The sequence below is a fragment of the Thalassophryne amazonica genome, chromosome 11 (assembly GCF_902500255.1).
Source record: "Thalassophryne amazonica chromosome 11, fThaAma1.1, whole genome shotgun sequence".
In the NCBI taxonomy this organism is placed as follows: Eukaryota; Metazoa; Chordata; class Actinopteri; order Batrachoidiformes; family Batrachoididae; genus Thalassophryne; species Thalassophryne amazonica.
The window spans coordinates 7,421,388-7,439,228 of NC_047113.1; the positions used below are offsets into that span (position 1 = coordinate 7,421,388).

The following is a 17,841-nucleotide window of genomic DNA, read 5'->3' on the forward strand; positions in this document are numbered from 1 at the left end:
ATCACTAATACCAAAAAGGCAACAATTCAAAAGACCCAGTTAACTATAGACTTATAAGTTTAATAAATGTCAGTTGCAAGATATTGTTCAAATATTACCTGTTATGGTTTGGGTTCGGGGTTAGAGCGACCCGGGATTTAAACTGGACCCAAACGCAAGGAAGCAGAACGGAAAAGAATGAATAACTGAAGATTTATTCACAGTTAACGCAAAATAGCCAAATAATATAATCAGGCAGTCTGTTGAGTGGAGGACACGGCCCGTTTCGGGCGGTGGAACCAGGAAGCCACAGCTAAGACTGGACCAGAGAGGAGCCACCATCAGGTGGCCACAGTGGAGCTGAGTTTCTGAGGAGGAGGAGAGGCTGAGGTGAGTCCAGAGCACTTTGCAAAGCAGGACAGTTATTTATAAGAGTGTTTCAAGGTCAGGACTTACACAGCAAAATACTTCCAGACTGAGTTTAGGATCAGAAACTTCACAGGCAGGTGCAAAGCAGAGAAAGTTCCAGATGCAAGCTGCAGGTGGAAGCTGATCAAACAAATTGGCATAGAAGCTCAAACATGGAGGCGCGAGGGAACGCCAAAGTTCCAGGCTCTATTGCGGGAGATAGAGAACCTGGATTACCTCAGGAAGTATGCTGTCTGATGGCTGAACAGAAGCAGAAGGTTGTTTGGTAGGTTTGTAAAGAGATCGTTCACTCCACCATCAGTCATCAATCAGTGAGTCCTCCTCATCAATAAATTATCAGCATCAAAATCAAAACCCAAAAAGTCTCTGGCCGCGATCAGCTGCATCACCAGGCTTTAAATACAGCCGCTGCTCATCAGGTGAAAATGAGCTGCAGGTGAAGTCTCGAAGGTGCTCAGCTCCGCTTGCGCGCCACCTGGTGGGAAATAAAGAAAACACAAGGCAGACATACAGCACAGACCATGACATTACCACTGAGATTAAAGAAGGTTTAGAAAAAAGTAGGATCATCATCAGATAACATGAGGTGACTCTTACGTCTTATGTGGATGAATTAAACAAACTCATACTCTGCCCATTAATTTACACAAAAATCCTTTGACTGAGCTGAATGGGCTTTCCTTTTTATTACTTATTTATTGATGATGCCATGATGGCACACGCTCTGCTGCGACAGCACTGACTGTACTCCGTGTTTCTTTGTGTTTAATGTTTTTGTGTTGTCTAAATGTTCAATGTGTGCTATATGTGGGCTAATTCAGACTGATCAGCCATGACAACAAGCTATAAGGTGCTCACCGTTTTCCTCGCAATCCTATGGCTAATCTGCGATAGCTTCGCACTTCATCCCGACACCAGCAATAAGCTACTCACCTACAGCCAAGATGAACTCCTGCTACACCGGGCCTGCTATGGAGCAACACACACACCTCCCCCAGCTCCTCCGGGGGAACCCCGAGGCGTTCCCAAGCTAGCTGAGAGACGTAGTCCCTCCAGTGTGTCCTGGGTCTTCCCCGGGGCCTCCTCCCAATGGGACGTGCCCGGAACACCTCTCCAGCGAGGCGTCCAGGAAGATGCCCGAGTCACCTCAGCTGGCTCCTATCGACATGGAGGAGCAGCGGCTCGACTCCGAGCTCCTCCCGAGTGACCGAGCTCCTCACCCTATCTCTAAGGGAGCGCCCAGCCACCCTGCGGAAGAAACTCATGTCGGCCGCTTGTACTCGCAATCTCATTCTTTCTGTCATGAGTCAAATCTCATGACCATAGGTGAGGGTCAGAACGTAGATCAATCGGTAAATCAAGAGCTTTGCCCCCTGCTCAGCTCTCTCTTCACCATGATGGTCCGATACAGCGACCACACCACTGCAGATGCTGCACCAATCCGTCTGTCAATCTCACACTCCATCCGTCCCTCGCTCATGAACAAGACCAAGAGATACTTAAACTTTTCCACTTGAGGCAAGGACACTCCACCGACCTGAAGAGGACAAGGCACCTTTTTCCGGTTGAGAACCATTGCTTCGGATTTGGAGGTGCTGATTTTCATTCCGGATGCTTCACACTCGGCTGTAAACCGCCCCAGTGCACGCTGAAGGTCCTGATTTGAGAAAGCCAACAGAACCACATTGTCCACAAACAGCAAAGGTGAGATTCTGTGGTTCCCAAACCAGACCCCCTCTACACCCTGGCTGCGTCTAGAAATTCTGTCCATAAAAGTAATGAACAGAACCGGTGACAAACGCAGCCCTGGCGCACTGGAAACAGGTTTGACTTACTACCGGCAATGCATACCAAGCTCCTGCTGCGGTCGTACAGGGACCGGATAGCCCCTGACGAAGGACCCTGGACTCCGTACCCCCGGAGCACCCCCCACAGGGTGCCCCAAGGGACACTGTCGAACGCCTTCTCCAGATCCAAAAAGCACATGTGGACTGGTTGGTCGAACTCCCATGAACACTCGAGCACCCGATGGAGGGTGTAGAGCTGGTCCAGTGTGCCGCGACCAGGACAAAAACCACACTGCTCCTCCTGAATCCGAGGTTTGACTATCACTCGAATTCTCCTATCCAGTACTCTGGAAAAGACCTTACCGGGGAGGCTGAGGAGTGTGATCCCCCTATAGTTGGAACACACCCTGTAGTCCCCCTTCTTAAACAGAGGGACCACCACCCCAGTCTGCCAATCCAGAGGCACTGTCCCCAACTGCCACACGATGTTGTAAAGGTGTGTCAACCAAGACAGTCCCACAACATCCAGAGACTTAAGGTACTCAGGATGGATTTCATCCAACCCAGGAGCCTTGCCACCGAGGAGCTTTCTGACCACCTCGGTGACTTCGGCCTGGGTAATGGATGAGTCCGCCTCTGAGTCCCCAGTCTCTGCTTCCTCTTCGGAAGACTTGATGATGGGATTGAGGAGATCCTCGAAGTATTCCTTCCACCGCCCGACAACATACCCAGTCAGGGTCAACAGCTCCCCACCCGCACCGTAGGCAGTGCCGGGTGGAGAGCTGCTTCCACCTCCTGAGGCGTCAGATGGTTTGGCAGAATTTCTTCAAGGCCGACCAATAGTCCTCCTCCATGGCCTCCCCGAACTCCTCCCAGACCCGGGTTTTTGCCTCTGAGACTGCACAGGCTGCAGCACGCTTGGCCTGCTGGTACCTGTCAGCTGCCTCCAGGGTCCCACTTACCAACAAAGACAAGTAGGACTCCTTCTTCAGCTTGATGGCATCTCTTACTTCTGGCATCCACCACTGGGGTCGGGGTTTGCTGCCGCGACAGGCACCAGAGACCTTACGACCACAACTATTATCAATCAATCAATCAATTTTTTTATATAGCGCCAAATCACAACAAACAGTTGCCCCAAGGCGCTTTATATTGTAAGGCAAGGCCATACAATAATTATGTAAAACCCCAACGGTCAAAACGACCCCCTGTGAGCAAGCACTTGGCTACAGTGGGAAGGAAAAACTCCCTTTTAACAGGAAGAAACCTCCAGCAGAACCAGGCTCAGGGAGGGGCAGTCTTCTGCTGGGACTGGTTGGGGCTGAGGGAGAGAACCAGGAAAAAGACATGCTGTGGAGGGGAGCAGAGATCGATCACTAATGATTAAATGCAGAGTGGTGCATACAGAGCAAAAAGAGAAAGAAACAGTGCATCATGGGAACCCCCCAGCAGTCTACATCTATAGCAGCATAACTAAGGGATGGTTCAGGGTCACCTGATCCAGCCCTAACTATAAGCTTTAGCAAAAAGGAAAGTTTTAAGCCTAATCTTAAAAGTAGAGAGGGTGTCTGTCTCCCTGATCTGAATTGGGAGCTGGTTCCACAGGAGAGGAGCCTGAAAGCTGAATGCTCTGCCTCCCATTCTACTCTTACAAACCCTAGGAACTACAAGTAAGCCTGCAGTCTGAGAGCGAAGCGCTCTATTGTCCCATTAGTAAAAACTACTGTACAGCAGTTTTTACTAATGGGATAATATCTTGTTTTTAAACATATCCAGCATCCATCCTCACCCACATATATTCTTTTTTCCTTGAATTAATAAGTACACAATCAGTAATTACATTGAGGTAGAAACAGACATCAAATCAAAATCAAATCAATTTTATTTATATAGCGCCAAATCACAGGGAGAGAACCAGGAAAAAGACATGCTGTGGAAGAGAGCAGAGATCAATCACTAATGATTAAATGCAGAGTGGTGCATACAGAGCAAAAAGAGAAAGAAACACTCATTGCACCATGGGAACCCCCCAGCAGTCTAAGTCTATAGCAGCATAACTAAGGGATGGTTCAGGGTCACCTGTAGGATCCTGACATGTATCCTCATTGGTGACAAAAGCACTCGTGTGACATGGGCAGCGCCAGGGGCACTAGGGGGCGCTCGAGCTTCCCCTGGATTTGTCATAGCACCCCCAAGAAAATAATTAAACATTTATTATTTTAATTTAATTTCATCCCATGTTTTTAAGGCTTTGTCTACACTGAAACTGAACTTTTGCTATACAATCTTTTTCTTTGTCATTTTCAAAAAGTGTTCCATTCAAGAAATGTCTCACTGATCCAGTGAAACCACTTGAAAATGCTGTAGTACACATGCCTGGCCTGTATGTAGCGCTGTAACATTTCTACAAAAAATGGAGAAGAAAACATGGAGCTAATCAATTTAGCAATGACAGCTACAACTTTAGAAGCCGACTCACGGATTAAATAAAGTCTTTTAATCTGACCTGTTGCCAGAATTCATAATCACAGATGAAAAGTGTTCCCCATATGATACCCTTGTTTTGGAAGATGGCGTCTGGAAATGCGTTAATTCGTTATGATGGAAGTTACTTGTTAAGGGGGGGTTAAAGAGTTTTTAAAGAAGCCCCTCAGCGTCTTTCTGCTCTGCTCTGGGTGAGTTTCTCAGACTGAGCTGGAGGATGCCAGCACTTTGTTCCACCACAAACAAGAAGAAAAAAACTATAATATGCTAAATAAGACTATTAAATTACACTGTTAACATGTTACAGAGACAGGGCGATGACATCATCCTTTCAGTTTTCAACAGTAAAACACTTATGGTGTTTTCAGATTTATGTGATTAGATAAATATTTCACTCATAAAAGAAAATAATCATTCATCGACAGAACTGATTATTTTCCACAAAATGAGTGTAACGTGAATCACGTTCAACGTCATGATAGTAATAATAAGTTATAAGTTCTATTTATAAGGCACCTTTCATTAATAAAAATCTCAAAGTGCTACAGGAAAAAAACAAGGATAAATAAGAGAATAAAAATAGAAAATCTTAAGATAAAACCAAAATAAAATAATAAAATAGATTAAAAAGACTAAGATGCAACAGATTCAAATTATTGAGGCCTGTCTAAACAGGTATGTCTTAAGGTTTTTTTTTTAAAGCTTCCACAGTGTTGGGAAAGTGTAGGAACACGGACCCACAACAGGGGGCGCAAATGAACGGACAATGGAGGAGTCAAATAACACTGTTTTTACTGTTGTGAAAACAGGCACAACAACACAGCCGATTACAATATTGAGACTGAGTCCAATTTACAACGGTGTCGTGTGGGCAGGCTCGACGATAGGAGACGTCTGTCCAAGTCGAACCGGAACCAACCCGATTTCCTCTGCCACCGAACCCCGGGAATACTGGAGCCGCCAAGTCCCGAATTCCCAGGTGGCCACTGCCTCCGCTCGTCGGATCCGGTACTGCTGGCAAGGAACAAAAACAGTCAGGTGTGGATGCGGCTGCACCCAGCAACACGGAGGGTGGAGAGTCTACCTCCACCTCTCGTTAACAACAATGCAGGAGTGTAGGAAGGTGAGTACTTATCCAACTGTTGTCAGAAGTCTGCTGTCCTACAAATACTCAACAAGAAATACAACAATGGTTATTTATATGTTCGGGCAGAGATTGTTACCTCTTTGATTAGGCGATATCTCGGCAAATGAGGTGGAGATGCCGTCCTGCTGATATACCTCCTTATTGATTGGGATCAGCTGTCTCCAGTGATGGGTGACAGCTGTCATCCTGGCTGCTCCCGTAAGGTGGCAGCGCCCTCCGGTGCCTGGAGCCCGCACTCCAGGCAGGGCGCCCTCTAGTGGTGGTGGGCCAGCAGTACCTCCTCTTCAGCGGCCCACACAACACACAGTCTGGAGCCCACTGATGGTCAGGGAGGGAGTTCCAAATATGAGGGGCAGCTGAACAAAAGGCCCTGTCTCCAATGGTGTAAAGCTTGGTGCGAGGGAGACGGAGAAGATTAGTGTTGTATGAACAGAGGGAACGGGAGGTGAGGGGTGAGGAGGTCTTTGAGGTATGTGGGGGCATTGCCATGGATGCATTGGTAGGTGATGAAAGCAATGTTAAAATGGATTTTGTAGATGATGGTGAGCCAGTGAAGGTTAGGGAGTACAGGTGTAATGTCTTCCTGTTTTCATACTCTCATCAGTGTTCTAGCTTCACTGTTTTGAACATATTGGAGCCTTTGTTGCTTGTTGTTTGTTGCTGCCCAATTATCCATGAGTGGAATTAGAAAGAAGTGAAGTCTGTGTCACCTAAAGAAGTACATGAGGAACAGCAGTACGCACAGACCAACCAGTGACCAGGTGTCACTCCTGTCAATTAACCCTCAGAGAACACGGCCTCTGGACAGCAACCAAATCATTAATGCTTTTTGCTCTTAACCACAACAACAGGCGTATTGTACTGTTAAGAAGACATCAATGGTAGGTGAAAGATTGTTGTGTGGGCCGCCAGAAGAGGAGGTACTGCTGGAGACCTACATCCGGGACTCCTTAGCTGCCGGGCTGATCCGGAACTCCACCTCCCCGATGGGAGCAGGTTTCTTTTTTGTGGGCAAGAAAGATGGCGGTCTTCGTCCATGCATTGATTATCGGGGGCTGAACGAGATCACGGTTCGCAACAGATACCCGTTGCCTTTATTGGATTCGGTGTTCACCCCCCTGCATGGAGCCAAAATATTCACAAAGCTGGATCTTAGGAACGCATATCACCTAGTTCGGGTCCGGAAGGGAGACGAGTGGAAGACGGCATTCAACACCCCGTTAGGTCATTTTGAGTACTTGGTCATGCCGTTCGGCCTCACTAACGCCCCCGCGACGTTCCAAGCTTTGGTAAATGACGTCTTGCGGGACTTCCTGCACAGATTTGTCTTCGTGTATCTGGACGATATACTAATTTTTTCTCCGGACCCTGAGACTCATGTACGGCATGTACGTCAGGTCCTGCAGCGGTTGTTGGAGAACCGGCTGTTTGTGAAGGGCGAGAAGTGTGAGTTTCATCGCACCTCTTTGTCCTTCCTGGGGTTTATCATCTCCTCCAACTCCATCGCCACGGATCCGGCCAAGGTTGCGGCGGTGAGAGACTGGCCCCAACCTACGAGCCGTAGGAAGCTGCAACAGTTCCTCGGCTTTGCAAATTTTTACAGTAGGTTCATTAAGGGGTATAGTCAGGTAGTTAGCCCCCTGACAGCCCTGACCTCACCAAAAGTTCCCTTCACCTGGTCGGATCGGTGCGATGCCGCGTTCAGGGAGTTGAAACAGCGCTTCTCGACTGCACCCATCTTGGTGCAGCCCGATCCCAGTTGCCAGTTTGTGGTTGAAGTGGACGCCTCTGACTCAGGGATAGGAGCCGTGCTATCCCAGAGCGGAGAGACCGATAAGGTTCTTCACCCGTGTGCCTATTTCTCCCGCAGGTTGACCCCAGCAGAACGGAACTATGACGTGGGCAATCGAGAACTCCTAGCGGTGAAAGAGGCTCTTGAGGAGTGGAGACACCTGTTGGAGGGAGCGTCGGTGCCATTCACGGTTTTTACTGACCACCGGAACCTGGAGTATATCAGGACCGCCAGGCGGCTGAACCCCAGGCAAGCCCGCTGGTCACTGTTCTTCGGTCGTTTTGACTTCCGAATCACCTACCGCCCTGGGACCAAGAACCAGAGGTCGGATGCCTTGTCCCGGGTGCATGAACATGAAGTCAAAACTGAGCTGTTGGATCCACCGGAACCCATCGTACCGGAGTCCACTATCGTGGCCACCCTTACCTGGGACGTGGAGAAGACCATCCGGGAGGCCCTGGCACGGAGCCCGGATCCTGGAACAGGGCCAAAGAACAGACTATACATCCCACCAGAGGCCAGGGCTGCCGTCCTGGACTTCTGTCACGGGTCCAAGCTCTCCTGCCACCCAGGGGTGCGTAGGACCGTGGCAGTGGTCCGGCAGCGCTTCTGGTGGGCGTCCCTGGAGGCTGACGTCCGGGCTTACATCCAGGCCTGCACCACCTGCGCCAGGGGCAAGGCGGACCACCAAAAGGCAGAGGGACTCCTTCAGCCGCTTCCTGTGCCTCATCGCCCCTGGTCCCACATTGGTCTGGATTTCGTCACGGGCCTCCCGCCGTCCCGGGGGCACACCACCATCCTCACGATAGTGGACCAGTTCTCCAAGGCGGCCCACTTCGTGGCCCTCCCGAAGCTCCCGTCGGCCCAGGAGACAGCGGATCTCCTGGTCCACCATGTCGTACGTCTGCATGGGATACCAACAGACATCGTCTCAGATCGTGGTCCCCAGTTTTCCTTGCAGGTTTGGAGAAGTTTCTGCCGGGAGCTGGGGGCCACCGTGAGCCTCTCGTCTGGGTATCACCCTCAGACCAACAGACAGGCTGAACGGGCTAACCAAGAGCTGGAGCAGGCCCTGCGATGTACCACATCCGCACACCCGACGGCTTGGAGTGAACACCTGGCCTGGATCGAGTATGCGCATAACAGCCAGGTGTCCTCTGCCACCGGCCTCTCCCCGTTTGAGGTGTGTCTGGGGTACCAGCCCCCTTTGTTTCCTGTGGTGGAGGGAGAGGTCGGTGTACCCTCGGTCCAGGCCCATCTGCGGAGATGGCGTTGGGTGTGGCGCACCGCCCATTCGGCCTTGTTAAGGGCCCGGACGAGGGCTAAGACCCATGCAGACCGTCGACGGTCCCCGGCCCCCGCATATCGGCCCGGGCAGGAGGTGTGGTTATCCACAAGGGACATTCCCCTCCAGGTGGATTCCCCCAAGCTGAAGGACCAGTACATACCCTTCAAGATCCTCAAGGTCCTCAGTCCCGCCGCAGTGAGGCTCCAACTCCCAGTCTCACTGCGGATCCATCCAGTTTTCCACGTTTCAAGATTGAAACCACATCACACCTCACCCCTCTGTACACCCGGTCCGGCGCCGCCTCCTGCCCGTATCATCGACGGGGAGCCGGCTTGGACAGTGCGCCGGCTCCTGGACGTCCGTCGAATGGGCTGGGGTTTCCAGTATTTGGTGGACTGGGAGGGCTATGGACCCGAAGAACGCTCCTGGGTGAAGAGGAGCTTCATCCTGGACCCGGCCCTCCTGGCCGATTTCTACCGTCGCCACCCGGACAAGCCTGGTTGAGGGCGGGGTCCTGTTGTGTGGGCCGCCAGAAGAGGAGGTACTGCTGGCCCACCACCAGAGGGCACCCTGCCTGAAATGCGGGCTTCAGGCACGAGAGGGCGCTGCCGCCTCACAGGAACAGCCGAGGTGACAGCTGTCACTCATCAACTATGACAGCTGTCACCGATCATCTACACTTCACCCTGGATAAAAGCAGGATGACACCTCCACCACGTCGCCAAGATATCGTTCTCCTACGGAGGTAATACTCCTGAATATTCCAATATTGATTCCAGTAGATACATTGTTGCAGCTGTCTCCCCGGAGGACCGGCGTGGGCCGCGACTGCTTCGGTCTGCTTTCCGTCAGATAAGTGTTTGAGACAGGAGCTGCACGAGTGTGTTAGAGTACCAGATCCGACACGCGGAGACGGTGGCCACCTGGGGGACTCGGGACCTGGCGGCTCCAGTATCCTTCGGGTTCGGTGGCGGAGGAAATCGTGTGGTTCCGGTTCTTCTCTAGACGGGCGTCTCCTATCGTCGAGCCTGCCCACACGACACCTTTATCCATTGACTTTGTATTTATTCTATAATCTGCTGTGTGTGGTTGTGGCATTCACAACAGTAAAGTGTTCAAATTTAACTCCTTCTATTGTCCGTTCATTTATGCCCCCTGTTGTGGGTCCGTGTCACTACACTTTCCCAACAAAGATTTTCTCTCTGCCTGCTGTTGGCATTTTTTCCCTGAGGCTGTAGACTCCATGTGCAGGTATGTGGATATTTGTATTGAACAGTAGCCTAGGTTTGTGTCTGATTTTGGTCATTCTGTATGTCATTAGTGACTGTCGCAGATCAGAATGTGGCTATGTGTATGCATGCTTGTGAATGTGGCAGAGGTGTAGTAGAGAGCCGTCTTCACACGTGAGCCCATAGCACCCTCATAAAAATGCCAAGCTCTGCCATAGCACCTGCAGAAAAAATATCTGGAGCCGCCACTGTCGTGTGAACCAAACAGCAGGTTTTAACCATCAAAGCACTGCAGTTTGCACCTGTTACTGCAAGGCATAAAGAAAATAGCCCACATACCTTTTTTCGCCCAAGTAAAGAGTAGTTACAACACTGTCAACAGTTATCATTTGAAAAAAAACAATGTAAGCATACCGTTGGAATCAGCACATCAGCGCTGTGGTTTTAGTCTGTCACATCTGTGAGTGCTGTAGTTTATTCATAACCTAACTACAAAGAAAATCCAGCCCTCACAGACTGCACTTCTTTAGTCTTCATGGTTGTGGTAAAATGATCAAACTTGCGCTGTTTCCTGACTGTTAAGATATTTATTGTACATTTTGATTTTATTGTTAAATTTACTGTTTCATGTTTTGCACTATATAGACAGAATAATTAATGGCATTATTCCACACACCCCGATACAGCAGGTGGCAGTATGCACCTGTAAAGCTGGTTTGCAATCCGCTACTAAACTAAAAGAAGTAGTTTTATTTTTGTTATTAGTTGATCAAATTTAATCATTATAAGGTCTTCGGGTCTGTGGGACCCGTTTTCAGTTTTTAGCTTAAGAAAAATTATACAAAAAATTATTTTTTCAAAGTAAGATTCATTGGCCGTGGCTCATTTTCTGTAAAGAACATAAATCAGAAAACATTTTCAATGACACCCCCCGTATACCCCCATTCACATTTATATTACATAAACGGTCTTCAGGTCCAATCGTCCCGGGGCTAGTAAAGTTGTGGAAATCATAGGTCCTGTGCACCCTCGTTTTCCCTTTCTGCTCTCTGGGTCTGTGAGTGAGTGAGTGAGACAGAGATAGAGAGCGAGTGTGAGTACATAAAGCGGGTGAAGGGGCCTTGGTGTGAGCACCCACAGTGTGCACCTGGGCCCAGTTTCATAAAGCAACCTAATCTTTCAGTCTACTAAATTTTCTTAGTGGACGACAGTTGGTCACCCAACATTATCCGTCTAATCACTGTTTCACATCGATGGTTAAACTTTTCGATTAGCTGTCTTACCTTAGTCAACTGTTTTCACAGGCATAACGGCCTTGTGTGTGCCGTTGCCAAGAGACAGCTCCATGTGTGACAGTTTTGTTTACTTCCGGGTTGGTCATTGTCATGAACTATCCAGCCTTTGTTTCGTTAACTGGCTTTACTAACGTTTATGGACACAAACAAACAGCAGAATGACGTGCTTAGCAATTAGCCTAGCAGTTTCACTCTCAAGTTTATTATTCTACACTTTCATCAACATTTTGGTGCACATAATGCTGCTCAGCATAACAGTGACGTCCGGTGGCTCGTGTGAGCACTGTCACAAACACATCATGACAGTCGTGTGCTGCAACCATGGCCAAAAGCAGAGGAAGTTGTCCTTTTGAAGGAATACGAGCAATGTAGGGGTGCTTTTGAGTGTTCCATCAAGTGGTGGTACATGGTAGCTGCCATTTTTTTGAGGTAAGACAATGAAGTTTTATCAACTAAAATACATAAGATTAGCCTCCTCTGTACCAGGCTAAAAAGTTTAGTCAAGTAATGTAAAACTTAAGCTGACTAAACGCTTTTTGCAACAATTAACATCAAAAAACTGTTCAACTAACTGAGTTTATTCAACTAAACAAGATTAGGTCGCTTTATGAAACCGGGCCCTGCTTGCGGGAACAGCACCCACATTCACACGTTTCACCCTCTGTCTTGCGAGAACTAATCTGCAGGGACCTGACACTATAAATAGCTATGTCAGCATGGTTCCATACCATAACTGATCAAGATGGCAAAGCAATTTGCTGTTCAGGTTGCCTTACAGTTGATATTGGAAGAGACAGAGGGTTTTGGTGGTGATACAGAGGAAGAAGTACATATGCAATACATACACAGTGAAACTCTGCCCCCCATGTGTGGTATAGTCTGGTATGAAAATGGCTGAGTTCAGTGGAGCTAATGTGTTGTTCAGACAGCTGTTATGTGTAAACTGACCAGAGTAGCTAAAATTTCTCATGAAATTGAAATAAATAGTACACTATAGTTTTTTGTTTTTTTTGGGGGGGGGGGGGGGGGGACTTGCTTCATGTGTACATTTGTTGATTATTTTCCAGTTATACCTGTTTTATGATGCATTTCCTTATTGATACATTTTAACAAAAAAATAAGCAAAAACGAGTGGCATTTCGATCCATAAATGTGATTTAATAAAGGTAAAAGGAACAAATTTAACATATGTGTTTTTTATATCACTTGTAATTGGGATGGAGTAAACATCTGCCGAGTATTTTAACAGAAAAGGTTTAATTATTAAAAGTCCCAAAATGCAATGGGTCCACCAAACCCAACAGGATTCCCTTTGTAACAACAACAACAACAAAAAAAACAAAAACCCGCAAAAACAATCCAGTTGTTAAGCTCTGACGTAATGCATCACGTGATAAATCTGTTTCCGGGTCCAAAGACCTCCAAGTTTACAATTAAAGTTACGTCTGTTTGATCCTTTTAAGGATTTACAGTTTTTTTAGTTTGTGTTTACATTGTGCGCAAACCTCCGTCCCTCCCTTCTCCGCCTCCACCTCTGTTAACCGCATTCGTCTGTGTTATGTGCTGACGCGGATCAGAGAACCGAACCAGCATCTGACAAGGGCCCAGCGCTAAATAACCAGGAAGCGGTTCCAAAAACAAAACAAAATTTATTTCCCTCCTGTGCAATAATTCGTGTACAACATAAATATTCGGCTTGTCTGGCAAGGTGAAGGACGGCGCGCTTTCCAGCGCCCAAATGGATCAAAGCCCGGCACTTCTGGACTCAGATTCACCGCCGAACACCCCCCAGGTGGATACGACAAACTGACTCTGTGAAGGATGGAAAAGGTGAGGTAAGTCAACAGAGCTACAACAAATATCCTTCAGAGGCACACACTATCAGCAACACATTCAGGTCTGAATTTAAACTTTATATAAATGAGCAGCTTCTCACAACAGGTGGAGGATCATCAGTCCGTACGCCACGGCAGTGAGGAGCAAACTACAAAATTCTCATCAATGTTCAAATATACTGCGTAACAAAATACCAAATTACTATTAACAATTATTCAGACAATCATCACCTCTGATGTGTGCTGACAGCATGTGTCCCTCACCCGTCCTCCTTCACAGGCACGATGTGTCAAACCCTGGCGCGGTCCTCAGCGTCTCACAAACGAACGTCACAAGGTCGAGTTCCCGGCAATTCTGCTCGAATCACTCATGGCTTAAATGCAGAACGCCATCTCATTATCTGCTTCAGCTGAAAGTCTTTAAGTTTGCACGTGAGCATCATCCACAGGTGCTGCAAGTCGTTAGGCCTGCACGTGAACATCCTCCGCAGGTGCAGCCAATAGTTCTGATGAGGGTGAAGGACTCTTTCGCCAGCACCTTCTCCACAGAAAAAACAGTTTGCACACCACCTGGAGAGCAAAGAAAAGAAAACAGCACCAAAATGTCCAGCCAAACCCCCCAACACACAACAGTCTGGTTCTATGGTCAGAACACTTAATAAAACTTTTTTCTTTTACTATACATATTTTATTACGCACAGGTAAAATATACATGTCTGTTTGTTAATAAAAAAAAATATTTATTACAATAAACAGGATGTTAAAGTGCAAACTTCACTTTCTCCCCGAACAACATGTACAGGTAGCGATCACAGCTTGCAGCAACTCCCACTGAAAATAATGGAGAAACGACCTGAGCGTCTGACATTTTTACATAAAACAAACGCAGTAACAACGTCTAAAAACCCAGTTAATATATCCAGGAGAGTTTTAGGCTCAATATACAAAGACTTTTATGTTGCAATGTTCTGTGTGGAGCTTACATGTTCACCCTGGTTCCCTCTGGGTGTTCCGGCTTTCTCCAACTTCTAAAAACTTGCAGGTTAGGTGAATTGGTGACTCTAAATTGACCCTAGTTGTGCGTGCAGTGTGAATCTGTTTCTTTGTCTATATGTGGCCCTGGGATAGACTGGTGTCCTCTCCAGGGTACCCTGTCTCATGCCCTAGGACTGCTGGCATAGGCTCCATGACCCTTGGCTGGAATCATCGGGTATAGAAAATGAATGATGATGCAAAAGTCACACCATGCCATTACTGCAGTCGCAACCACATAAGGCTATAAATCCTTTAAAGTTGTTATGATGTCTTGGTGGCTTCCTTCATGAGTCTCCTTCTGATACCGTGTCACTCATTTTTAATGAGTAATGAGGTGGTGCAAAACCCCCTGCAGAGGTGGCAACATAGATAAATTGTTGTTATAGAGAGAGAGTTTTTGGATCCATTGTCATGACACATTGGCATCAAATGTGATGAATGATGAGGTTTCATTATCAGCTTCTTGCTGACACTGTCAGCTTCTCTTTGACAGTAATTTACACTCCTGCGAGTGATTGCAATGCATTTGTTTGCACACTGAAGAACGGCTGTGCCAAAAACATTCATACAGTAAATCAAACAAATATCATATTGGTATGCTCTCTTTTTCTGTTTTTATGGCCTTTAATATGAAAAATTCAACAGACACACAAGTTACAACTAAAGTTAGTACTCCTCTTGTGTAATATCACTTCAGTGTCAATGACAGGCATCAGAGGACTGATGCAAAGTCTGGGCACGCTGTACAAATAGAATTCCTTTTATGATTTCCTTCATCATAACACCGCATATACCAATCATAAATATACGGTGGAAGACGTGCGTCGCTGTTTAGATGGGGATATTCCAAATGATACCAATGACCATGTGTACAGGAGTAACTCTGTCTGCTTAAGCATGTCAACGGGTTATTCCTAATGATTTAGAACCCGGAATATTGACCTTAACCTGAATATTAAGGGCATGTAAACGTAGTCACTGTCAGTTACTTGCAGCTCAGCAACTGGGACAGTCTAGTAGTTTCACACACAAAAAGTTAACCATCAACCACATCCTAGCTTGTGACTACTCTTTGAATCCAAGCACAAATTTTGGTAGTGCTTCTATTGTCGTTGTGTTGATTTTCTTAAAATTGACTTGAGAATTTATGGGATCCTCAAAAAGTTGTGAGACCTCATAACCAGCTTGTACACACATACTGTGTGAGTGCTGCATGGAGCACAGGCACAATCTCTGAATTTTTCCCAGTGAACACTGGCATTCATCAGAGATGGGTTCTTGCTCCTACACTGTTCAATACTTGCACTGACTGGGTGTAGGACTGGGTCTTGGAAACCAATGGATTTGAAGCCTTTGTTTTTGAGGAAAGATTCCACTCCATGGGCAAAAACAATTGTGTAATGGGAATCACTCCGGTGTATTCGTGAACAATCACTTACATTCACATGTAAGCGGATATAAAATAATGGATAATACACATGTTGCTTACTGTTTAACCCTTTAATGTCCTCACATTTTTCAATAGAATGTAGTAGATAGCAATATTCTCTACCAAACGGTTGAGTTGACCATCAAAGATTTAAAAATAAATCTGGCCCAATGTCCTTAATTTTTAAATCGGGATGGAAAATCTGCAATGGAATACTGCCCTTATTAGGAATCTGAGTTTCTGGGTTTACAGTTATAATGGATCAAGATTAAGTTTTGGGCTTTCAGTGACTTCTTGAAATTCTCTGCCATCAGAAATGTCTCTGTGTGGTGAACGTGTTGAACTTGTAGACACTGACAAATGTCTGGGTCGCACGGCAAGATTTAAAAATTGTTGGTAGGTTTTCAATACCTGAGAGACCCCACATATGGTGATATAAAACAAAAAAATCATAGATCGAACAGTTTTGGTCATACAGTGTGTGGTGTGAAGCCACACGGTAAAGACAACACACCACACACAAACAGAATTCACTCACAAACATTTCCAGGTCAGACGGGAACTCTTGCAAAACCCCTCGAGGTCAAACGTGACTTCGGAGTTAACAATTTTGGATTTACCTTGCTTTCTGATTGGCTACACATCACATTTAACAGGCGTCGTGTTCATTTGTGCTCGGGGCACCACCCGACACGCTGGGCCAAGACAACCCAACATGTTGATTAGTCACGATTTGAGGTCTGAGTGGTCCTGACGTCCTTCTGGCAAGACTAGAGCACTCTTAACACACCACACACAGCAGGAAATATCCGATAAGGTTATCTTTAGAGACAACGTAGTAGAGAAGCTTGAATCTTCGACTGGACTGGGTTGCTTGACGCGAGGACGTTTCGCTTCAAATCGCAGAAGCTTCCTCAGCTAAAATTCTTGCTCTGGTGGTCTGACTTCTGTCTTGACTCTTGTAGAGAAGAATAATCAAGAAGTCACAAAAGCTGGAGTTTTAAACCTAACCAGACCCCTCCTACCGAGCGGCAGACTGCTATAGGCTAGTGACTAAACAGTAGCTCTAATTAGCACCTATTAGCTCCTAATGACAGGGTAGCTGTCCCTCCTAATGATGGGACGGACGCCTCTCCTGATGGCTCCCTTTAGAGACAACATGATAGTCAGATCTTCTTTAAGATTGTCGGAAGAGGAAAATTGGGTCAGAAATTGACATAATTATCTTGCTGTGTAAACTAGGCATTATCTGACATTCGTGATAGTAACCAATGCAAACTAGTGAGGAAAGTGTCCAAGACATTAAGGACAACAGTTACAACCATCTGTGGATCTGTGTTTAAAAAAAAAAAAAAAAAAATTAAATTTGCCCTACACTTTGCCAAGAAGATACCCTGTTTTGAATGTAAAAAGTCCTTAGATGTCTAACGCTTTATTGACTAATTATGTTTTCTCATTTTTCAGAGTCCATAGAAGACACAGGAGAGAAAAGTAAGTCACAATACAATCTAACATGAAAAAAAGGATATTTCAGTGCTTCTAGCTATGTTGTGTGTGTAGTTTTAAAGTAGTTTTTCATCAAAAATGTTTTGTGTGCAGTAGAAAGTAATGACCCTCCAGCGCAAAATACTAAAAACATTTTATTTTCAAGATCTGTCATGTCAAACTAAGTCATTTATACTGAATGTTTACATTTAAAGGCCTCGTGTTTTTTGCAAAAACACCACACAGGCACTGAGGTGATCAGCACTCACACCGCTCCCTGACGAAAAATCTGGATTTTTAAGATGGGATGTGTTTTTGTGCCTGTCATTTATTAGGATTGTATAAACAAAAAAAAGGGAATATTTGAATATTTGTGAAACTGGTTTGTTGGTTTATGATAAATACCTACATCTGGTTGTAATGTATTTAAAACACATTGAGTTTATTTGTAGCCTACTGTTGCTTAAATCTCATTTTTACCTGTTTCACTTACAGCATTAAACTCAGTGTAAGTTTATTCATTTTTAAAGCTATTATCGAAATGGATGGAAATCTTATATACAATTAAAAAAAACATAAATATTAGTGGTTGGTCTAAAAAAAATTAAGTGTGGGTTAGAAAGTTCA

The 17,841-nt window shown here is 46.2% G+C and overlaps 1 protein-coding gene across 3 annotated transcripts in view; it reads left to right on the forward strand.

Moving 5' to 3' along the window:
- Positions 1-17,841, forward strand: part of zdhhc2 (zinc finger DHHC-type palmitoyltransferase 2) — a 148,434-nt gene that overhangs the window by 39,087 nt on the left and 91,506 nt on the right. For all 3 annotated transcript variants that reach the window (XM_034181191.1, XM_034181192.1, XM_034181193.1), the window contains exon 2: positions 17,194-17,220. In XM_034181191.1, coding sequence (XP_034037082.1) covers positions 17,194-17,220 — 27 coding nt within the window. The remainder of the gene's footprint in view (positions 1-17,193; positions 17,221-17,841) is intronic.